The sequence below is a fragment of the Hyla sarda genome, chromosome 8 (genome assembly GCF_029499605.1).
Source record: "Hyla sarda isolate aHylSar1 chromosome 8, aHylSar1.hap1, whole genome shotgun sequence".
NCBI lineage: Eukaryota > Metazoa > Chordata > Amphibia > Anura > Hylidae > Hyla > Hyla sarda.
In genome coordinates, this window is record NC_079196.1 from 120,327,190 (window position 1) to 120,352,007 (window position 24,818).

At 45.5% G+C, this 24,818-nt stretch overlaps 1 protein-coding gene across 1 annotated transcript in view; it reads left to right on the top strand.

Moving 5' to 3' along the window:
• The window catches only part of LOC130284897 (carboxypeptidase O-like), a 239,466-nt gene that overhangs the window by 155,604 nt on the left and 59,044 nt on the right, over nucleotides 1-24,818 (top strand). Inside the window, exons 9-10 of the mRNA XM_056535811.1 lie at nucleotides 22,507-22,709; nucleotides 24,614-24,698. Coding sequence (XP_056391786.1) covers nucleotides 22,507-22,709; nucleotides 24,614-24,698 — 288 coding nt within the window. The remainder of the gene's footprint in view (nucleotides 1-22,506; nucleotides 22,710-24,613; nucleotides 24,699-24,818) is intronic.

Here is a 24,818-nt window from a genome sequence, read left to right on the forward strand (position 1 = left end):
GTTAAAGTAGAATATGTCACGAAAAAACAATCTCGGAATAGGAATGATAACTAAAAGCATTCCAGAGTTATTAATGTTTAAAGTGACAGTGGTCAGATGTGCAAAAAACGCTCTGGTCCTAAGGTGTAAAATGGCCTGGTCCTTAAGGGGTTAAAGTAGAAGCTGACAAGAAGCAACAGAAATCTTACTTCATATTGGGCCGTCTGTCTGCACCCAATTAAAAAAATCACATGTTTTATCACTAGTTTGTTACTGTTCTGGATTATCAGAGGCAATATAGTAATCTGATACTATAATGTCATTGATGTGATGGCTCACAAAGCTGACATTGTCAGTATGAATGGTCACTTTCTGATATAAGAAAGCCCCATATGAGGTAAGATAGATGTCTGTATCTTCTCTGGTCTCTGTTGCTCATTGTAAGATTCTACACTTCTTCATCATCAGTAAGAATTTTTAGAACACCCAATAAGAATTAGCACAATATTTATCCCTATTTTTAGGAATGTCTGGTCAAGGTGTTAATAGTTAAACTTTAAGTAAAAGATTATCAATAATTATAGACATTAACTGGACACTTACAGCTATGGTATCATCTTATACAGTACTCAAGCCAAGCCAGTCTTGGGCCTCTGTTAATTGATGCATCTAGTTTATATGTTATGTGTTGCTATTTACTTTTTGCATTATCTCATACGTTAAATCAATTTTTAACAAGGCATTAATAAAAGTTACATTTTAGTAATAAATAACTTCCCAGATAACTGTCATGTAGAGATACAGCATCTCATATAAGTGAGTCCACCCTTCACATTTTTGCAAATATTTAACCATATCTTTTCATGTGGCAACACTGAAGAAATTATACTCTGCTACTATGTAAAGTAGTGAGTGCACAGCCTGTGTAACAGTGCTTAATGTTGTGTCCCCTCAAAATAAGTCCCTAAGTGGAAATGTCTACATTGGGCCCAAAATGTCAATATTTTGTCAGGCCACTGTCAACATCACATCATGTAGGGCAGGGAAAAGAGAGCCCTGTGCTTTGCCTAGAACCCCTTTCCCTGCCTATTTGCATAGCCACCCTAATCAGTGACTTTACAACAAATATCAAAGGTGACAGCAAAGACACAGACAGGAAACAGTGGCAGGTATATGGTGTACAGACTACAGCCAGAGAACCAAAGCAAGATTAAACTGCAGATATGAGAATATGAACGAGACAGAATACTAAGAAGTATATAACAGCAATTAAAACTAGGAATGTAGGGGATGGACAGGCAAACTGAAGTCAGATGCTATATAGATCAAGGATAGACAAAATACTGTATAACAACAACAAATATAAAGGTGCACAAAGACCAACAGGTCTGAACACAGATTAAATTGACTTCTAGGTTAAAAAACAAAGCAAAGCTCAAGAACGGAACTAACCATAGGACGAACAGGATTACCTTCAAAACCAAACTCTAAACATGGAGGAATACATAATACAAAACAGGTCTGAACATGGGTCAAGATTTGGGATTCACAGAAACAAGTCATTTATATGAATACCAAATTAGACAGGATAAAACCGAGCAGTACAAACAAATAACTGGAAAACAGAAGAAGGTAAAAGCTAAATAAGATTAAACTAATAAGCCATGGCTATACAAAGTACATGTGTGCACAGACAAGAGTGCAAAGTAAAAATCAACGTGAAGTTAAATCAGCAACACTAATAAGAGACTCAAGAGGCCAGACATAACACCTCCTAGCTGCCAATTGGTCAAAGACTGCAACTCTTTTTTTTTTTATCTTTATTTCTTCATTTTCAAATATTACAACAATGACAGGAGGAACTCTCTTGATGTACTGTAAATACAATCATTGAGCAATGGTAAACCAGTAGGTAATTTGGTGAATTCCAAAAGAAAATTACATCCAGATGCATACCTCCCCCCCCCCCCCGAAATTAACCCCCCCTGTACCCCCCCCCCCCCCCCCCCCCCCCCGCAATCAACATATCAGGGATATTCTAGGTAATTCTATAAGACAGTAGACATCAAATTCTGGAAAGCCATCATGAGGCATGAGGTCACCTGTTGCTTCAAGAAGAAAGCCTGAGTCTGCCAAGAGTACCAGCCACTGAATTCTTCAGGTACCATTCAGAGTCTTTAAACGGTGTCACCACTAAAATAATCTCCTCATCCGTCAAGAAGGAGGTCATAAAAGTCACCCATTTTATAAAAAATTACTTGGCTGATTTATCAGCGGTCCTGCTATATTCCAATCTATCCCAATGTAAGTATTTTGTGATTTGAGAGACTACATCAGCAGTGGATGGCATGGAGGATACTAACCACTTAGCCAAAAGGCACCGTTTTCCCACCAGCAAAAATATGTGGTGTAGCAAGGTGAGACGATGGTCGTCACCTGTACTATGAAAAAAAATCAGTAATGGGTCAACAGAAAGATGTACATGCAGTTTCTCCTCCATAACCGCGAACAAGTCTATCCAGAATCCCCTGGATCGGGGACAGGACACCAGTCCATGAAGAAGGTCCGTCCATGGTCTATTACAATTAGGGCACGCTTCGAGGCGGTCGGGTCTACTCGGAGATTTGGATAGGGTGAATCCATACAGGGCATGATGCATCACCTTAAACTGCGTCTCCCTCCACGTTTCCCCTATAACTGCTTTTCTCCCCCTCCCCCAGCCCTCCAAGATAGATTTTGTCAGATTAGTCTTTCTCAATTTGCGTTTCCAGTAACGGAATAGGGATGATTCGGTGGAGACGCTTTATCTTCCAATACAGATACGATAGGGAATGAGTATTGTCAGCTGTGGACATAAAACCATCAAAAGTCGTGTGCCTCTGGATGTCAGACACATTCCGCAGCCTGGGCCGCAGAAATGCCATCAGCTGACCATACTGAAGAAAATGGGTCGAGCCCATCCCATAGACCTCCCCCTGTTCCAATAAAGTCAAATATCTAGGTTCTTGAGGATGTAGGAGATGCTGCACCCTCTCCACCCCCGCCTCCCTCCACCTCCTAAACAGTCTGTTATCTCCACCCAGGGGAAATTCAGGGTGCGACCAGAGCGGCATCGTCTTACTAATCAGAAAAGGTAATTGCATTACTTTCCTACTCGCCTTCCATGCCGCTATAGTGTCCCGCAATAACAAGCTGTTCTTGACAACTTGAGGCAGGGCAGAGTAGCGGGTATGTAGCAATGAATTTAGGGACCGTGGTGCGACCATCCCTGATTCCAGTGCGGTAACTGAGTAGAATGAAGTCCCCTTAACCCAGTCTACCACATGCCTGAGTAGGCAAGCTAAATTATAGTGGCGTATGTCGGGGAAATTCAAACCCCCTAATTCCCTCGACAGCATCAACTTCTTCAGAGAAATCCTTGGTCTTTTATGAGACCAGATAAACTTGGTGAAAGCGGAGTTCAATCTGTTTACATCCGTATGCTTCAACAGGACTGGAATGGTCTGCATAGGGTATAACAATTTCAAGAAACTCATCATCTTCACCAAGTGGCATTGTGCCATAAAGGGAAGGGGGAGCGAATTCCACCTATCTAGTTCTCTGACAATTTTATCTATCAAGGGGGGATAATTAAGCTGATAGAGCGAACTTGGAATGCAACCCACACAAACCCCTAAATATGTAATAGCTGAATACGAGATACTAACCGGGGCCTTAGTGCAAAAGTCTACCCGCGAGCGGGTCGCCCCCTTAAGGTCAAGCAGCACACTTTTAGACTGGTTTACCGAGAACCCTGATTCCTTACCAAAATCGTCTATAGCGGCAACGATCCCTCCCAAGTCCCTCATCGGCCGCGCCAGGAACAACAGTATGTCATCAGCAAAAAGCGCTGTTTTAAGCGTAGTTGTCCCCACTGTTATCCCAGCCGCCACCGGGGAGGAATCTAGGACCCTCGCTAAGGGCTCTAACGCAATGTTAAATAAAAGGGGCAAAAGTGGGCAACCCTGCCTGGTCCCCCTCCTCAATGTGAATCTAGGGGATAAGAATCCCGGGATGGAGACCCTTGCACACGGGTTAGAATATAGAGAAAGCAGGTAATTAAGTTAAGGAATGTCCCGGTGAAACCCATTGCTCTCATCACCTTCCAAAGCTATGCCCATTGCACGCTGTCAAATGCCTTAGTGGCGTTGAGCGATAGGATGGCCGGAGAAGGATGTATCTCAGGCTGTAAGTAAACATCGTCTAGAACTGCTATAACCTTTCTAAGGTTGGCCACTGCCGCTCTTCCCCTTACAAAACCAACTTGGGCAGGGGCTGTCAATCGTAATTTTGGACAGTAACTTTAGGTCTATGTTAATTAGTGAGATCGTTCTGTAACCGTTTGGCGTGCTGTTGTCCTTCCCTGGCTTAGATAGAACCCTAATGTGTGCTGTGTTCATGTCCTGTGAAATAGGTAGACCTTCTAAAAAAGCATTAAACAGTCCCAACAGGGAAAGAGAAACCTCGGTGGCTTAAAGTTTGTACAAGTCGGCCGAAAACCCATCCGGGCCTGGCGCCTTCCCTGCTGGGAGGTTCTTGATGCATAAGATCAACTCTTCACTAGAGATAGGTGCATTAAGCATCTCAAAGTCTTCAGAGGTCAGAGACGGGAGATGTGCCTCTCCTATCCAATCCATCTCCGCTGCCACCCCTTGTGAAACCTCCCCATAGAGAGCTTCAAAATAATCCGCTAAAATCTTCACCACCGACCCTGGACTAGAATGAGCCCTCCCACTGTCATCTTTCAGGGACACAATGTGAGATTGTTTATGAGGACCCTTTGCGAAGCGTGCCAATAACTTGCCCGGCTTATTCCCATATCTGAAGAGCTGTGCATCATAATACGACCTATTAATATTTTCCTTACATTCCATATACCTCTCATATTCCGACCTTGCCATATTCCAACTCTGCTTATTATGTGCAGTCGAGTCCAGGAGGAATTGCGTGTATGCCCTCCTTAGTTTCTCCCCCGCCACCCGGAGTTGGCCCGCCAGCCGCTTCTTCATAGAGGAAACATGGGACAAGATCCTGCCTCTCAACACTGCCTTAGCTGCCTCCCAGAACGTCTGTGGGCCAATCCCGGGCATGTTGTTGTCCGTAACATACTCCTACCACCAGCCTCTAAGCAAGTCGACGAATTGCGCGTCCCTCGCCAGTCCCCTTGTGAAATACCACAGATAATCCGCGCCTTTGGGAACTAAATCCATACATTTAAACACTAAAGGGGAATGGTCCGAGATTACCAGGTCTTCTATGGAGTGGTGCTCAGTCTTCGAGGCCAGGGAAGACGACGTAAAGACGTAGTCAATCCTGGACCATGAGTTGTGCGCATGGGAATAATGAGAAAACTCTCTTCAGGGTGTAAAAGTCTCCACGAGTCCAGCAGCTCCAGCTGAGTTGCCCAAGGTTGGAGTGACTGCATCTGTCTCGTTCGCTGTGTGGACCCCACAGGAGTCGTGCGTCTCCTGTCCTCCACCACATCCATCACTAAATTAAAGTCTCCACCCACTATCCTGTCTGTTACTAGGCTCTGTTGTACCTGAGATGGCACAAAGTCATAAAATCTAGCCTGACCCTCATTTGGCCCGTAAACATTGAAGATGTCAAATTCCCCGGATGGAGTTTTTACGTGCACCCTACAAAGTCTACCCTCGTCGTCCCTGAAGTGCGATAACAATTGGTAGGAGAATTTCTTGTGAAAAAGAATAAGGACCCCTGCCTTCCCTCCCGAGGATGGTGAGCCTATTACCTCCCCCACCCAACTCTTGCGCATCCTGACAAAGTCCTGTTCAGTCAGATGTGTCTCCTGCAAGAGCGCTACATCTGGAGAAAAGCGTTTCAAGTGCCGTATGACCATGTTCCGTTTGTGCGGTGACCTCAAACCCTTAACATTCCATGAAACCAATTGCATCATAATTAATCCACATTAATATAGATGTAAATGTCCCTGAAAATAAGTAACAATGTGGCTTCCCTTCAAACATGAAGCCTCTCCCTTCCCAATTAACAATGTTGGTGAAAACATAACCTTACTCCCCACCCTCTTCCCATCCCCCCCCCCACCCCTGACACTTCCCCCCAATACCCATTAACACCTCCGAGCAGAAGGCCCACAATACCATGGAGCTCAACATAACTCTCTCGACTTCACTTTTTTCCATGCCTGACAACAGCAAACCAAGTTTGCCCCGCCCCCTCGCCCCTAACAATAGCTCAGCTAGTCAAGGAGCCGCCATATCTCAGATATCTTCATTATAAAACGCATATCAGATCAATCAACAAGAACGGTATGAAGAAAAAAAAATGTTTCCCTGTTTTCTAGCGCCCCCCCCCTTCCTCCCCCCAACCCCCATCTAAGCCCCCTCCCCCTCCCCTCCCCCACCACACTCCCCTCCCCCCATTCCCCACTATGTCCCCTCCCCCCTTAGCCCTCCCCCTCCCTAAGGTACAAACCACCCACATTACAGCAGTCCTAACAGAAGGTAAATACCCCCCCCAACCATAGAAAACCAAATGTTATATATAAAGTATGACACACTACTAAGCTGTTTGCAGGTTGCCCATGTGGCAAATAGAGAAGGATCTAGTATGTAACCGAGTTATCTCAATGTGTTGAACGTATAAACAATGCCCATACGACAGAGCTCCAGCCTCTCTGTTCAATAGTTCATGATTAGACACACGTGTATAGGACACAATTCCAGCTGACAAGCCAGCAACAAAGATTTAGGTGAGTGTACACATGAATGTTGTGACTCACTGTTTAGTAGAAAGTTTCTTTCAGATTTATTCAAGTGTATTCAGGTAATTCGTTGTCTCGCAGGACATCAGGTTAGCAGCACTGTATGCAAGCAGCAAAGGTGGAAACAAGCTCTGTGCTCCCTTCAGTCATGGCCCCTTCAGTCACTGAAGGGAGCACAGAGCTTGTTTCCACCTTTGCTGCTTGCATACAGTCAGCTGGAATTGTGCCCTATACACGTGTGTCTAATCAGCAACTAGAGAAGGATACAGCACAGTCCCGCATCTACCACAGTTGTCCTTCCACTGGATAACAAGGAGCGGAGTGAGACATGTATTCAGCCTGCATCTCCCCCCTCCAGCCGTCCCGTTCGCTGAGCCCTGGGTGACATGGACCATTCATCATGATCTCTGCGTGGCGGGGGAGGCACAAAAATCTCAGCAGAAACACTCAGGCGCGGTGGAGTAGAGCGATGTTCTCCCCTGCCCAGTCCCGAGGGGGAGCGATGCGGCAGGGCAGAAGTAGTAGGGCCCAACAGACCAGCGAGTCCTTAAGTCGCCTCCTCAGCCGTCAGGTAAGTGTCCACTGAGCCATCTGGATGATAAACTTTCAGCGTTGCAGGATAGATCAGGGCAAAGCGAATATTCTTTTTGAACAATTGAGAACATAAGGGAGTAAACAATTTCCTCCTGCGTGCGACATCCGCTGAATAGTCCCCAAACAGTAGCAACCGAGGATTTTCCAGATGTAAGCCGTCTCTCTTGCGCCGGAAAGCATTCAGAATGTCCGTTTTATCAGTAAAGTCCAGGTACCTCACAATGACTTGTCGGGGTCGTGACTTGTGCTGTAGCGCCGGTGCTACAGCCGGTTCAGGAGATCGGGTCCCAGCCAGTGCGCTCGTTCAATTCTGCATCTGTGGGAGAGATTCAGCTGCTGGGGAATCACAGTTTTTCAGACATGGCGCAAATCCCTCGCGGGCACTGATTCCGGAATGCCCACTATGCGCAGGTTATTCCTGCGGGATCTGTTTTCGAGGTCCTCGACCTTGTCCCACAGTTTTTTGTTCTCCTTTTCCAGCAATAGAGAGCGGGAGTCCAACTTATCCGTCACCCCTTCAGTCTGCGCCACCCTGACCTCTATTTCCTCAATACGGGCCGCGTGCGCCTGCACCTCCGTTTGCAGCAACTGCAGGGATGCTTGCACAGAGGACACTACAGTACCTTGCAGGTTGGTAGATAGGTGCTTGGCCACTTCCACCGCCAGCTTGGCGTAGTCGATGTGAATCATCTCTCTATCGTCACCCCCATCCGAATGCGCGCTTTCACAGTGCGAAGGGGAAGCAGCGCGGCTGGAGCCCGGGGAGTCCGCCATGTTTTCAGGTCCATCTCCACGCTTCGGGTTCCTATGCTGGCTCCTACTCTTATGTCGGCTCCCCATCCTGAGGAGATAACGCTCCATACAAGGTGCCTCCGATCAGGGGTTGTGAACAGGATCCCTTCAACGGGTTTTAGTACCGCGGTTCAGGGTTGTAAATGGGGCGAGGTGCGGAGCTCCCGTGAGTCGCGTCCTCACAGCATGGCGCCGGAACCGGAAGTCCTCAAAGACTATAACTCTTACCTAACCAGGTAACAAAATACAGAGACTGATTGGATGCGCTCATTACAGCCATCATTATTTTCCACACCGCCTTAAGCCTCTTGGGCTTAGAGTTTACCAGAGCTTCCCAGGTTGCAACTGGAATCCTCCACTATTTCATGATGACATCACTGGTGGATGTAAAAGACCTTGTAACCCCACCCCCTCCTCCTTCTGTTTGAGGGTAAACTACAGGATTTTGCTTTGGAGACATGCTTGGCCAGTAACCATCAGCTTCTTTAGCAAGGCAATGGTCACCTTGGTGGTGTGTTTGGGGTCATTATCATGTTGGAATACTGTCCCACGGCCAAATCTCTGAAGGAAGGGGACAATGCTTAGCTTCAGTACATCACAGTTAATGTTGGCATTCATTGTTTCCCTCAATAAACAGTAGCTCCCCAGTGCCAGCAGCACTCATGTAGGCCCAGACTATGACACTCCCACCACGATGTTTTAATGTAGGCAAGACACACCTATCTTTGTATTCCTCATCTGGTTTCTGCAACACACACTTAACACCATATGAACCAAATAAGTTTAGCTTGGTCTCATCGGACCACAGGACGTGGTACCAGTAATCAATGTCCTTAGTCCCCTTGTCTTCAGCAAACTGTTTGCAGGCTTCTTTATGCATTATCTTTAGAAGAGACTTAATTCTGAGACGACAGCCATGCTGACCAATAGGATGTAGTGAGTTGTATATAGTCTGATAACTGACAGGCTGACCCTCCACCCCTTCAACCTCTGCAGCAATGCTGGTAGTACTCATATGTGTATTTCCCAAAGACAACCTCTTAATATGAGGCTAAGCAGGTGCACTCACATTGATAGACCATGGCGTGGTCTGTTCTGAGTGAAACCAATCATGTAAAATCGCTGTCTTCAGGGTCTTGGCAAACTTCTAGCTGCTTAGGCCATCTGTATATACAGCAACCAGGGCCGGTGCCAGGCATAGGCATTATTGGCCGCCGCCTAGGGTGGCCTCTTAATGGGGGCGCAGCTCCGTCCCCGACAAGAACCCGAATCCCCCGCCACCCCAAAATGCCTGTCCGGCACCCCCGCCTGCTAAAAGAGCGCACCTTTCACTCTGTTCCTGCCCTTCTCCCACCCGCCTATCTGCCCGCCTATCTACCCGCTCAGGCTAGTAAAAGAGTTGGGAGAAGGGAGCACTGCATTAAGCGGCAGCACTGTGTGCGCCTTTAAGACGCACAGAGTGCTGCATGTGTGCCGTTGTGGCTCAAGTGACGGGAAGGAGCCAGCAGCTCCATCCTGTCACTCAAGCCCGGGCTTGCTGTGCGGCAGCCGCTCCCCAAGAGGCTGTACGCACAGGAAGCAGAGTGAAGAGGAGCGACAGCAGCTGCTTGGGAACGAAGAAGAGGTAAGTGATTTTTTTTTTTTTCATGGTGTGATCGTGTGAGGGGGATACCATCCTATTTGAGGGGGATAATATACAATGGGGGAATATAAGGGGGTATACAATAAGGGGGGAATATGAGGGGGTAATATACAATGAGGGGGGATAAAAAAAATGGGGGGAATATGAGGGAGGTAATATACAATGGGGGGTATACAATAAGGGGGGAATATGACAGGGGTAATATACAGTGGGGGGGATATGAGGGGGATATACAATAAGGGGGAAATATGAGGGGGTAATATACAATGGGGAAATATGAGGGGGGATATACAATAAGGGGGGATATGAGGGGGTAATATACAATGGGGAAATATGAGGGGGGTGATTTACAGTGGGGGAATATGCGGGTGGTAATATACAATGGGGGGGAATATGAGGGGGGGATATACAATAAGGGGGGCAATATGAGGGGCAGAATATACAATGGGCCAATGTAAGGGGCATAATATACTATGGGGCAATGTGAGGGGCATAATATACAATGGGGGCAATGTGAGTTGAGGCAATGTGAGGAGTATAATATACTATTAGGGGCAATATGAGGGCCATAATATACTATGGGGGCAATGTGAAGGCTATAATATACTATGGGGGCAATGTGAGGGGCATACTATTTTATGGGGATAATGTTTCTGGCATAATACCCTATGGGGGCAATGTTTGGGCCTGCTAATCTATAGTGGCAATGTTGGGGCACAAGAATATACAGCTGCACAGAGGGGTCTAATACTATCTGGGGCAGTGTAATATATATAGGAAGTTTGTATAGAGTTGAAAATTTCTGCGGCAACGAGAAACCTAAAATGTTTGTCTGGCAGATTCGGTGAAGACGAGCTGATGTCTGGAGAAATCTTCATGATGACCCAGGACAGATGGAGAAGAGTGAGCGACTCTGATCAGAGTTATTTTATTTTCATTAAACCCCCACCTCCCCTGCCTCCTCATGTAATCTCCTTACTAGTGGGGTGACACACTGTAACAAACCTCCTCCGCATGTAATCTCCCTACTACTGGGGTGACACACTGTAACAGACCCCCTCCCCATGTAATTTTCTTACTACTGGGGTGACACACTGTAACAAACCCACTCCTCATGTAATCTTCATACTACTGGGGTTACACACTGTAACAAACCCACTCCTCGTGTAATCACCTTACTACTGGGGTGACACACTGTAACAAACCCACTCCTCATGTAATCACCTTATTACTGGGGTGACACACTGTAACAAGCCCACTCCTCATGTAATCACCTTACTACTGGGGTGACACACTGTAACAAACCCACTCATGTAATCACCTTACTACTGGAATGACACACTGTAACAAACCTCCTCATGTAAGGTTTGTTACAGTGTGTCACTCCAGTAGTAAGGAGATTTCATGAGGAGGAGGTTTGTTACTGTGTGTCACCCCAGTAGTAAGGAGATTACATGAGGAGTGGGTTTTTTACAGTGTATCACACCAGTAGTAAGGAGATTACATTAGTAGGAGGTTTGTTACAGTGTGTCACCCCAGTAGTAAGGAGATTACATGAGGAGGAGGTTTGTTACAGTGTGTCACCCCAGTAGTAAGGAGATTACATTAGGAGGAGGTTTGTTACAATGTGTCACCCCAGTAGTAAGGAGATAACATGAGGAGTGGGTTTGTTAGTGTGTCACCCCAGTAGTAAGGAGATTACTTGAGGAGGACGTTTGTTACAGTGTGTCACCCCAGTAGTAAGGAGATTACATGAGGAGGACGTTTGTTACAGTGTGTCACCCCAGTAGTAAGGAGATTATATGAGGAGGAGGTTTGTTACAGTGTGTAACCCCAGTAGTAAGGAGATTACATGAGGAGGGGGTTTGTTACAGTGTGTCACCCCAGTAGTAAGGAGATTACATTAGGAGGATGTTTGTTACAGTGTGTAACTCCAGTAGTAAGGAGATTACATGAGGAGTGGGTTTGTTTCAGTGTGTCATCCCAATAGTAAGGATATTAAATGAGGAAGGGGTTTGTTACAGTGTGTCAGCCCAGTAGTAAGGTGGGATGAGTAAAAGGGCGGAGCCAGTGGGCGGGGTCAAGGGGGCGGCAAAATTCACTTTCGCCTAGGGCGGCAAAAATCCTTGCACCAGCCCTGAGCGGGCTGCACAGGCATAAAAAGAGGGCCAGCCCTGCACCGTCCCAGGCCGGCCCTGCTTCTTACTTAGGGCCCTGGGTGGTCGGCTGCCTGGGAGAGGCACTTTGAGCTCCGGCGTGGCGCACTGCTGCGCTTAGACGTGAGGTCACGTCACCGCGGGGGTGACGTAACCTCATGTCTAAGCGCAGCAGCGCAACGTCGGAGTTCACTGTTCCACCGATCAGTGCGCCCGCCACCCTGGCTGCTCTCTCTCTCGTACAGAGCCCCGCTTGTCCTAAGGTACAGAGCCCTGCTTGTGCTCAGTGTACAGAGCCCCAGCTTGTCCTCAGTGTGCAGAGCCCTGCTTTTCCTCAGTGTACAGAGCCCCGCTTGTCCTCAGTGTACAGAGCCCTGCTTGTCCTTAGTGTACAGAGCCCTGCTTGTCCTCAGTGTACAGAGCCCCACTTGTCCTCAGTGTACAGAGCCTTGCTTGTCCTCAGTGTACAGAGCCCCGTTTTTCCTCAGGTACAGAGCCCTGCTTGTCCTCGGTGTACAGAGCCCTGCTTGTTCTCGGTGTACAGAGCCCTGCTTGTCCTCGGTGTACAGAGCCCTGCTTGTCCTCGGTGTACAGAGCCCTGCTTGACCTCGGTGTACAGAGCCCTGCTTGTAATCGGTGTACAGAGCTCTGCTTGTCCTCAGTGACTGCACCAATTGTGGGGAACAATACTGCACCTAATGTTGGGGAACAATACTGCACCTAATGTGGGGGAACTATACTGCACCTAATGTGGGGAACTGTACTGCACCTAATGTGGGGAGCTATACTGCACCTAATGTGGGGAGCTATACTGCACCTAATGTGGGGGAACTATACTGCACCTAATGTGGGGGGGAACTATACTGCACCTAATGTGGGGGGAACTGTACTGCACCTAATGTGGGGAGCTATACTTCACCTAATGTGGGGGAACTGTACTGCACCTAATGTGGGGGGGAACTATACTGCACCTAATGTGGGGGGAACTGTACTGCACCTAATGTGGGGGGAACTATACTGCACCTAATGTGGAGAGCTATACTGCACCTAATGTGGGGCAACTATACTGCACCTAATGTGGGGGAACTATACTGCCAGCCTAATGTGGGGGAACAATACTGCACCTAATGTGGGGGGGAACTATACTGCAGCTAATGTGGGGGGAACTATACTGCACCTAATGTGGGGGGGAACTATACTGCACCTAATGTGGGGAACTATACTGCACCTAATGTGGGGGAACCATACTGCCAGCCTAATGTGGGGAATTATACTGCACCTAATGTGGGGGGGGGACTATACTGCGCCTAATGTGGGGGGAACTATACTGCACCTAATGTGGGGAACTATACTGCACCTAATGTGGGGAAACTAATATGCTTTAAAATGCATGATTTTACCTTTTATGAGCAAGATAATGCCGATGTGCTGGTATAATGACGCAACACTATGGGGCTGGTATGTAATTTTTTCCAGGGCTGGTTTTCACACCCAGTCCGACCCTGGTTATTAGTGATACTGGTCTGTGTATAGTGCTTTTTATTTCCTTACAGTATGATGGTATTATTTAGTCATTGCAGAAGTAATATGTTGTCCCGGAGTAGAGGTATCAACTAATATCCAATCTATCTATATCTATATATATATTTATATATATATATATATATATATATATATATATATATATATATATAAAACTCAACGTGTGTGTGTATGTATGTATCTATGTATGTATGTGTGTATGTTCCACAGAAACTTTCAAACTGCTAAAGATATTAACATGAAACTTGGCACACATGTTACTTATATGTCAACAACAAACATAGGATAGGTGATTTATCCCTCACCCCCATTTGCCAGGGGCGGGGGTTTATGTTTAAAGTCCCATACAAGTCAATGGGAAATATATGTTACTGCATAACTTCCAAACGGCTGTAGATATTTCGATAATGTCACATGTTACTTATATGCCCACTTAAAATATAGGATAGTTAATTTAACCCTTAACTACCCCCATTTGGGAGGGTCAGGGTTTTTGTTTAAAGTCCTATGCAAATCAATGGGAAATGTATGTTCCCATATAAATCTAGATTTTCCTAGCTTGTGACGGAAAATATTAATTATATGAAGACAGGAGGCGAGTATCTTATGCATTAATCTTTCTTTATTAATGCCCATAGCAGAAATTTTATCTTCATTTTTCAAAAATAAATTTCAAATAGAAACTTTTCCAACGATACTCAAAAACTACAACTCCCAGCAGTCCCTGTACACTCAGTAGCCACTCCTAGTCCCGTGGCCCATACATAATGGACTGCCGAGAGTGATCCCTCCTCTTTCTTCGTGCGAAAACCAGGCATACAAAACGTGAGCTGCCTCCGGACCGTTGCACCATAATACGGATCTTCAGCCAGCCGGCCCGCGACCTCTCCAAATGCAGAACCGGAACCTGGAACAGTGTAATCAACAGCATCCCGAAACGTGGACACCAACCGATCCCAAACGGGGATGTCAGGAGAACGACCTCGTCCCAACGGGGACCGAGCAATCCGACTTCGTCCCAACGGGGACCGAGGAATCAGAACATCCATGCGCCCCTGTTAACCGCCAATACGGATCCACCATCGTTGATCAGTAGCCTGAGAAGAGAGCAAAATACTCGTAATAGGGTTGGGTCGGGAGGGAAGATACTCGCCTCCTGTCTTCATATAACTAATATTTTCTGTCACAAGCTAGGAAAATCTAGATTTATATATCAGACAGGAGGCTCATATTTTATGCAAGTTCAAAGCTAACACATAATAGAATCAAACAGACTTCACAAGACCGACATGGAGACATGGTCTTCCGGTCTGAAGAATTATCTTAAAGGAGCGCTCTATGCCTTTTTTAGGGAATTTACCCGACTTCATTAAATATTTCGACAGAATTGGATCCACCTCGGGGGTGGCCACAACCTTATTGGGTATAAAAGGTCTAGGACACTCAGCCCTCAGCTTGTTACGGCTGGTCCTATCCAATGATTTACGGGCCCATAGCTCTACGTATTGAGAGACGTGGGGAAGAGGGGACCATTCTCCTGATCTCGGATGAGAGATGTCATCAGGATGAAAGAAGGGCTCACCTAGGGCATCTAGGCTCACCTCTCCCTGCGTAGCAGGGTTGGCGTCGGTGTCGCACGCCGTATCCCCAGCATCCTAATGTATAGATTCGGATTCATAGCCGTCAGACTCAGTGGATTTATTGGACGAATCCTCGTCCGGAGAATCTATGTATGAGTCGGGTTTGGTCCGTCTAGCGGATCTATGCCTCTTCTGGTGTAACTCCCTGAGGCCCAGGGGTCAATTGGAGTCTGAAGGATGCTGGGGTTGGCAGTTCGGGGAAGGAGCTGCCTGGAGCACATTATTATCTTCCCCTGCCGGGGAGTCGAATGCCACCATAATGTGTTTCCGCTTATGAGAAGCCTTTCCTTGTTTAATTGGTGGTTCGCCGCTCTGAAGTGGCGGGATTGATATACCGGCCGTGGTTTGTTGCGAACCTGAGGGTACCATGGCCGAGGCTAGAGCCGCCTGAACTGATTTATTAATCAGATCTTGGATCTGATTTGCGGTCAGAAATTGAGCGGAATCCGCAGAAAAATCATCCCCTCTGAGGGGAGCGGATGTAGAATCCTCAGACATATTGTTATGGGAGGTACAGTTATGAAAGAAAAAAGATATATATTTTAAAATTGCAAACTGGACCCTAATCTGTATACTATGAACGGAATAAATTCCGTCCAATTGTAAGAGGATTCACCTATATATTCTAACTAGAAGGAATTCACTTAGAGTAGTAGGCTCCTACCTCCACACCGATAGCGCTGTACTGGTGCTGCGGTGAGAGGAGAGCCCGAATATCTCTATGCCCAGGGGACGAAGTCTCGCGAGACTACGTCCCTCTGGATCCGATTGGAGGATGCCGGAGCGTCTGCTGATGACGCGTGCAGGCCGCACCTACTCCCCCGAGCGCAGGCCGCAAAGAGAAAGCAGCCGACACTTCGGAGGCCTCGCCCCCTTCCCGCGCGCGCGAAAAGGCGCAAGAAGAAGGAGATAGAAAATGGTGGCGCAGGTAAGATGGCGACCACCTAGACGGAGGGGGGGGGAGGGGGATGGAGAAAAAAGAAGTAAGGAAAGGGAATAGTTGCCCGGAAGCGGGGCACCTGTAAAGAAATGATTGGTACTGGAACGATCCGGTGCCAAGATAAAAAGGAGGAAAGAAGCGAGACAGAGAGGGGAGTATATAAGAACCCCGAGTTACTCTGACTACACTATAAATATATAGAAAGGTAAAATGATTAAAAGCACAAAATACAAATGAGCTACTTATCTGTACTGCCGCTATGAGCAGAAAGAAAGAGGAGGGATCACTCTCGGCAGTCCATTATATATGGGCCACAGGACTAGGAGTGGCTACTGAGTGTACAGGGACTGCTGGGAGTTGTAGTTTTTGAGTATCGTTGGAAAAGTTTCTATTTGAAATTTATTTTTGAAAAATGAAGATAAAATTTCTGCTATGGGCATTAATAAAGAAAGATGAATGCATAAGATATGAGTCTCCTGTCTGATATATAATTTCTGTACAGCTGGAGCTATTTCAATACCTGGTACACATATTACGAGTCGGGATATGAGAACGGGATGGGAGGTCAGGATAAGAGGTCGAGATAGGAGGTCGGGATAGGAGGACCGGATATGAGGTCGGGATAGATGGTCGGGTAGGAGGTCGGGATGGGAGGTCGGGATAGGAGGATGGGATAAAAGGACGGGATAGGAGGTCAAGATAGGAGGTCGAGATATGAGGACGGGAAAGGAGGTTGGGATAGTAGGACGGGATAGGAGGTCTGGATAGGAGGTCGAGATAGGAGGATGGGATAGGAGGTCGAGATATGAGGACGGAAAAGGAAGTCGGGATAGGAGGTCGGGATAGGAGGTTGAGATAGAAGGTCGAGATAGGAGGTCGAGATAGGAGGACGGGATAGGAGGTCGGGATAGGAGGTCAGGATAGGAGGTTGGGATAGGAGCTTGAGATTGGAGGACGGGATAGGAGGTCGGGATAGGAGTTTGGGATAGGAGGACGGGATAGGAGGACGGGATAGGAGGTTGAGATAGGAGGACGGGATAAGAGGACGAGATAAGAGGATGGGATAGGAGGTCGAGATAGGAGGTCGGGATAGGAGGTCGGGATAGGAGGACGGGATAGGAGGACGGGATAGGAGGATGGGATAGGAGGACGGTATAGGAAGTTGGGACAGGAGGTCGAGATAGGAGGACGGGATAGGAGGTCGGAATATGGGGTTGGGATATGACAACAATATATGAGGATGGGATATGAAGTCAAAAGCTTCCTGTTTTATTTTCCTCCCCAAAAAGGATTTGGAAGGAAAAACCGGGCAACGCCGGGTACTCAGCTAGTATATATATAAAACTCAATGTGTGTATGTATGTGTGTGTGTGTGTGTATGTTCCAGCATCACGTCCAAACGGCTAAAGATATTAACATGAAACTTGGCACACATGTTACTTATATGTCAACAACAAACATAGGATAGGTGATTTAACCCTTACTCACCCCCATTTGGCAGGGGCAGGTTTATTGTTTAAAGTCCCATACAAGTCTATAGGAAATATAGGTTACTGCATAACTTCCAAACGGCGGGAGATATTTCGATAATGTTTGGTCACATGTTGCTTATATGTCCACTTAAAATATAGGATAGTTAATTTAACCTTTAACTACCCCCGGTTGTGAGGGTTGGGGTTTTTGTTTAAAGTCCCATGCAAATCAATGGGAAATGTATGTTCCCACATAACTTCCAAACGGCTGGAGATATTTCAATACCTGGTACACATATTACAGGATGGGATATGAGTACAGGATGGGAGGTAGGGATAGGAGGTCGGGATAGGAGAATGGGATATGAGGATGGGATAGGACGACGTGATAGGAGGATGGGATAGGAGGACGGGATAGGAGGTCGAGATAGGAGGTTGAGATAGGAGGACGGGATAGGATGAAGGGATAGGAGGAAGAGATAGGAGGTCGATATAGGAGATCGGGATAGGAGGGCGGGATAGGAGAATGGGATAGGAGGTCTGGATAGGAGGTCGGGATAGGAAGTCGGGATAGAAGAACGGGATAGGAGGTCGGGATATGGTAACAATATAGGAGGATGGGATATGAAGTCAAAAGCTTCCTCCTTTGTTTATTATCCTCCCCAACAAGGATTAGGAAGGAAAAACCGGGCAACGCCGGCTACTCAGCTAGTACTATGATAAAATCCAGTGTGTGCCACATGGAGGAGAGGGCTCTGACTTTGAATTGTATAAGGGGCCCAAAATTTCTGATGGCAGCCCTGCCATCTACTGCTGTCAATAATAGTGCTCCTGATATACAGGAGCACATTGCAGCCGCTGAACACTCCTGTAAGGTGGCATGGGGGAGTGAGGCATCGGCATTGAAAACATCTCCCTGTAACTGCCCCTGTGAGTGTGTGTAAGTATGTGTGTATATATATATATATATATATATATATATATACCCTGCATGGAAGGGGGTTATAGATAGATATACAGTACACAGTATGGGGGTATTGTTCTGTTCTGATATGGTGGTGTTATTTAGTCACGGTATGGCGTTGTTATTCAGTCATGGTATGGTGGAATTGTTCTGTTCTAGTATGGCATTGTTCACAATCAAATGGGGGAACACAGCCTGAGGACATGTTTACGCATCAGACAAAAATAGTTTTTTTTAGACCAAGGACCACATCCCCAAGGTTTTGGGAGGGGGGGCAAAATGAGGTTTTGCCTAGGGTGGCAAAAATCCTTGCGCCAGCCCTGAGAGCAACACTTTTTTTTCAGATACTCAGAGAGTTCTTTGTCATGAGCTGCCATGTTAGACTTCTAGTGACCAGTAAAAGAAAGTGTGAGAGAGCAATAACCCCAAATTATAGGAAATAATCAAATTTTAAGACACTTTTCCACATTCACACTTGAGACCTGGTAACACTAATGAGTCCCATGATATCAGAGAGGAGAAATGGCTAATTGGGACCAATTTGGACATTTCCACTTGCAGGGGTGTACTTACTTTTGTTGCCAAAGTTTAGACATTAATGGCATTGAATTATTTTAAGAAGGCAGTAACATTAAATACTGTAATATAGGCTATGCACTCACTACTTTACTCATTTCTTTAGTGTTGTCACCTGAAAAGATACAGTGGTCCCTCAACATACGATGGTAATTCTTCCAAACGACCCATCGTTTGTCGAATCCATCGTATGTTGAGGGATCCGTGCAACGTAAAGTATAGGAAGCTGTACTCACCTGTCCCCGCTGCTCCGGACCAGGTCCTCACCACTCCTGATGCTGTCCCAGGGGCTCCCGATGCTGTCCCGCTGCTCCGGTGTCTTCTTCGCGATTCTCTGGCTTTCTCCGTATCTTCTGCAGGGTCCGGGCCTCGCTTTCTGGTGACATTATTACGCTGCTGCGCCGGCTCGTAGTGACGTAATAACGACGCCGGAAAGCGAGGCCCGGACCCTGGAGAAGATGTGGAAGACGCCGGAGGATCGCGAAGTGGACCCGGAGCAGCGGGAATAGGTAAGCGAACCTGGGATGCTTAAACTGCTATCTGACAGCAGCTTAAGCATTTTGCGCTGTCGGATAGCAGTTAATGCGATGGCCACGACATTTAAAGCATCGTATGTCGATGCTGACATCGACATGCGATGGCCTCTGAGAGGCCATCGTATGTCTATTTTATCATATGTCGGGGCCATCGCATGTCGGGGGGTTACTGTATAAAAAAATATTTACAAAAATGTGAGGTGTGTACTTACTTATGTGAGATACTGTAAAAAAAAAAGTGCTCTAAGTGCTGTTAACCCACGACAGATGATGTGTCAGGTGAGCTGTGTTATGCATTCTCCTGGAAGTTTTACACTCCGAGCCCAACTCCACCGCTTGCATGTGGAAGTAAACATGTACATCCAGGGGTTGCCGGTGTTCATCCAGAGGGTGTCGATGGCTGCAGGTATGCTCCTGTCATCCAGAACCGTATGTAGGGAGGCAAAACTATCACTAGGTTGCAATGACGTCACCTCGACCCAGAGGGCAGTGCCGTTTCAGGGCCATTTTTTTAACTGATGCCCACACTCTCCTATATATGCTTCATCTGATTCATGTATCGTTATCACCTGACGAAGAGGGGATATGCCCCTAAAAACGTGTTGTCTGTACCTTAAATACAGTTAACATGTTGTTCATCCTCCTGCGACCGTTCTGTTAACTTCTGATGTACTGCTGATTGGCGCCTCAACAAGTATCTCTTTTCCTATGGTGGTTTTCTGGACTCTGGTCAGACTACTCCTAATGATAGATATCAACTACCATTACAGAAATAAACTTCCAATGCTATATGATTCTGATGATTTTATAATTTCTTAAATAAAGTTAACATGTTCTTCATCCTCCTGTGACCGTTTGAGCTGGATGTGGATCCTCTAACCTGTGTGGGGGATGACTCAGACTGTATTGGCGAGCGGAGTCTAAGGTGCAGCTGGTCTTCACCAGAGCCCGCCGTAAGGCAGAATGCACTTGCTGCGGCAGGCGACACCCAGGTCGCTACCCCCAACACAGCTTGACCACACAGGTAGCTGGGCTAGGCGAGGTACTGAAGGATAAGGCAGTAGCATAGTCAAATGCAGCAGAAGGTCAAGGCAGGCGGCAAAGGTGCGGAGTCTAATAACATAGTGGAAGGTCTGGATACACGGGTAAACTAACAGGCTATAAGGGTCGCTTAATCTAAGGCTAGGGGCACTCAATATCTGGCAGAGAAGTGTGGGAGGTGCAGGGACTTTATAATGTAGTGTCAGGTGCAACAACTAATTATGGGCGTACTGGCCCTTTAAATTTCAGAGCTCCGGTGCGCACGTGCCCATGTAGACGGGGACGCGCGCCCCGGGACTGAGACACAGAGGAGGAGGTGGCGGGGGAGTATAGTGAGTGATGGGCTGGTATTCGCATGTGGGTGCGTCCCGTGATGCAAATCCCAGCCCCGCTGGCAGTCAGGGATTCAGGGACCGCTCACGGCCGGTGCTTGCTAGCGCAATGTGTGACAGATGTTGATATGACTAAGAGCAGACCTGCGCTTTAAACGCGCTCATTGTCTACCTGTCTATTTGCACTGGCCTGAAATAAACCCGTGATTTGAAGCATCCTTGAGCTGGATTTTCTCCTTTTTCTGCATCGCATTGGTGTGCCATCCAGCACTAGCATCCGTGCTCCGGCAATTATGTTGGGTGAGCTGGTGTAGCTGTCATGACTGAATGGGCGCTGGTCAATGGATCGACAACTGGGCGCCGATCCCTTCCTGTGCTAAAGTGCGTAAAAACACATAATATACATAGTCGGTCAGAAACCAGAAACATAACAGAAAACTACCAGACAACCAGATATACAAGACAGGATACAAATACTAACAGGGCAGAATATAAACAGGCAAACTAAGCAGAATATAGTGAATCAACAAACAGTTCATCAACCGGACATCAGATAAACGGCAGACATGATAAAATGAACAAGACTAGGCATGATATGAGTATACAGCAGAATCCAGGAGATGAAGGGAATCAACAGAAGAACTGAGAGCCAAAACACTAAACTCAACAGGCAAGTTACTAAGAACTATCACAAGCAGGTAAAAGTACAAAGGACCAAGATCAGGTCAACCAAACAGGATATAAATATAGGACACTGTTCACACTGGGACACAGAACATACAAACTGGACTCCCCGCTCCACTATAGGAGTAGCCATTAATAATAAAGCCAAATAGGCTGCTGGCCAGCGGACACAAACCACCGTGTAGGCCAAAATGCTGACCCAGTAGGAAACGGAAATATAATACATGAAGCACTAGACTAGAACCGGATGAGTCTGAATAGACTCCAGAACAGGAATATAAGATACAGGGCAGAGGTAAAAAGCAAGTGTGAACACAAACAGAGCAGAATGAACAAACATAATCCTAAAACCAACTAATATAACACAGACTAAAATACAAGGAGCATGCTATATAACCATGGCTAAAAACCCAGATAAAAAGACAAGATAAATACAAGGTAAATGCCCAAGCAGACATAGTCATAATATTGCACAAACAGACATAGTAGTATTACACTCAATAACCAGCACCAGAATGCAAGAGAACTCTGGCTAAATAATTCCACCCACGTTCTCATTCTTTCAGAGAATTAACTATTCCCTATCCAGTGTGTGAATACACACCTTAAAAAAAAAAAAAAAATACCAAAACAAATAAACGGGTATTACAGTAGCTCTCTTTTTCCATATTTCTAATGAAAGATGTCAACTACCATCACAGAAATAAACTTCCAATGCTATATGGTTCTGATGATTTTATAATTTCTTACGAACAGAGATAAGACAGATTTTGCTGTAAATTGTCTTATACATATTTCTGCCCCATTATTCTTCCTGTGATTTAATTATTAGGTGTTGGAACATCCGATGACTGTGAAAGTTATGTCTTCTGTGGCCCAAGTGCAGCTTCAGAACTTGAAACAATAGCAATGATCAAACTGTTTGAAAAAGTCAAGTCCAATATGCTTATGTACCTTACAATTCACAATTATGGACAACTAATTCTTCTTCCGTATGGATACACAACAAATCAATCTGCAAATCATTATGAAATGGTAAGTATCAACTTCTAGTTTATTCAGTATTTGGATATAGCCAGTATGCAAGGTTACATCCATACTGGGTTACATCCATAAAGAAGGAAGGGGAATGCTCTGCCTTTAGAAATAGGGGTATGTCCATTACATTACTTAATTCCCTTAGGAAGAAGGGTGATAGCCATCTGGATCTGGTGATTTGTCTAACTTGATTTTTTAGGTGGCACTGCATGTGATTGATATTTTTATATGTAATAACCTCCTAACCCTTAACCACTGCTTCCATTGGTCCCAGAGTTGATGTGATCCCAGGTTAACTGGTTACATGACCATGCAGCTGGGTCAGCACATTCATGACAGTAGCTATTGCCATTTGACAGTGCTGTTTTAGCCAGTAACTGGGCTGATATGACCTTTTGTTGAACATATGGTAACATGTTACTGTCATTTAAATAAAATTTTGACATGTGGAACAGAAAAGTCAAAAATTAATGGCTTTCTGTGTCTTTCCTGAGAGTGGTCTGTCCTGGGTCAGCTGACTTACTATAAACTACATCACCTATTAAATGCCTCCTGGCAGCTCACAGAGGCCCAGGAGGCACAGAAGTCATCCATGAAGAAGGGGTTAAAATAAAAACTTCCCTGGGAGCAGCTTAAGTGCTCTGAACCTTACACATACATTTCTAGTTATAGCAGTATTAACAAGATAAAATACATTTGGTGGTTTTAGACATATAGGCCCAGATTTAACAAACTACCTAAGACGAAATAGGTCTGATTTACCCATAGTAACCAATCATAGCTCAGCTTTCATTTTGTCAAAGAAACTTAAAAAAATGCAATCTGAGCTGTGATTGGTTGCTGTGATCATATCAGACACTTTTTTTTTTTTTACAGATTAAGTAGTTTAGGCCTTAGACTAGTCGTTGTATACTTATAGAGAAGCACTTGAGCCATAACTACTGATAAAACAAATGATTTTATTAATACTCTTTAAAATCACAAATATAACTACTGAATAGTGTTATTTACAAGATCAATGATTGTAAACAGATAACCAATCCGAAAAGAAGGTGGTAAGACAGGTACAGTTAATGTAACAGTGCTAGTGCATGACATGTAAACAAATGAGAGCTACAGCAGCAGTAATGGGTGTCCAACAGTAATGTCCAATAGGACAAAAGAAAAGGTATGTAACCTCTACTAATGTGATGTCCAGCTGCCCTTGAGAAAGTCCAGGCTGACGAAACGTACGTTGGGGCGGTGGTGACAGGACTCTATAATGGGTAAGTGAGAACCAGCATTGCGAGTGCCATTACTTTTATGCACTGTTGGTGTCTATTCCAGATTTCCTGTGTGGGCAGCTGGACATCACATTAGTAGAGGTTACATACCTTTTCTTTTGTCCTATTGGACATTACTGTTGGACACCCATTACTGCTGCTGTAGCTCTCATTTGTTTACATGTCATGCACTAGCACTGTTACATTAACTGTACCTGTCTTACCACCTTCTTTTCGGATTGGTTATCTGTTTACAATCATTGATCTTGTAAATAACACTATTCAGTAGTTATATTTGTGATTTTAAAGAGTATTAATAAAATCATTTGTTTTATCAGTAGTTATGGCTCAAGTGCTTCTCTATAAGTATACAATGTTTATTCTCAGAGCTATACTGCAGCATTAATTTATAGACCCGCAGCACTATTTAGACATGGTTTATATACCAGTTATTTCAACGCACATAAAATTACAGTGCTGCTATTTTTTGTTGCTACTTAGACTAGTCGTGTAGATGAATGCTGAATGTCATGTATCCTAACATAAACCTGTCAATTGTCCATGTTTGGTCAGTAGAAATCTAAATAAATACATATTTAGTAAAAGGTTACCTCATTTACACTTTTTTCTTTAAATTAGGAAACAGCTGCTATGAAGTCTGTAGAAAAAATGAAAGAAAAACATGATAATGAATACACAGTGGGATCCGGATCCGTGATATTATGTAAGTACAAATACTACATAACTCTGAAAACTAACAGAGCCCAAAGCTTTTAGCATATAAATAGAAGGCTTTCAGCAGCACTTTTGGTCAAAAAATGGAGGCTCTTAGGGCACTTTTTGA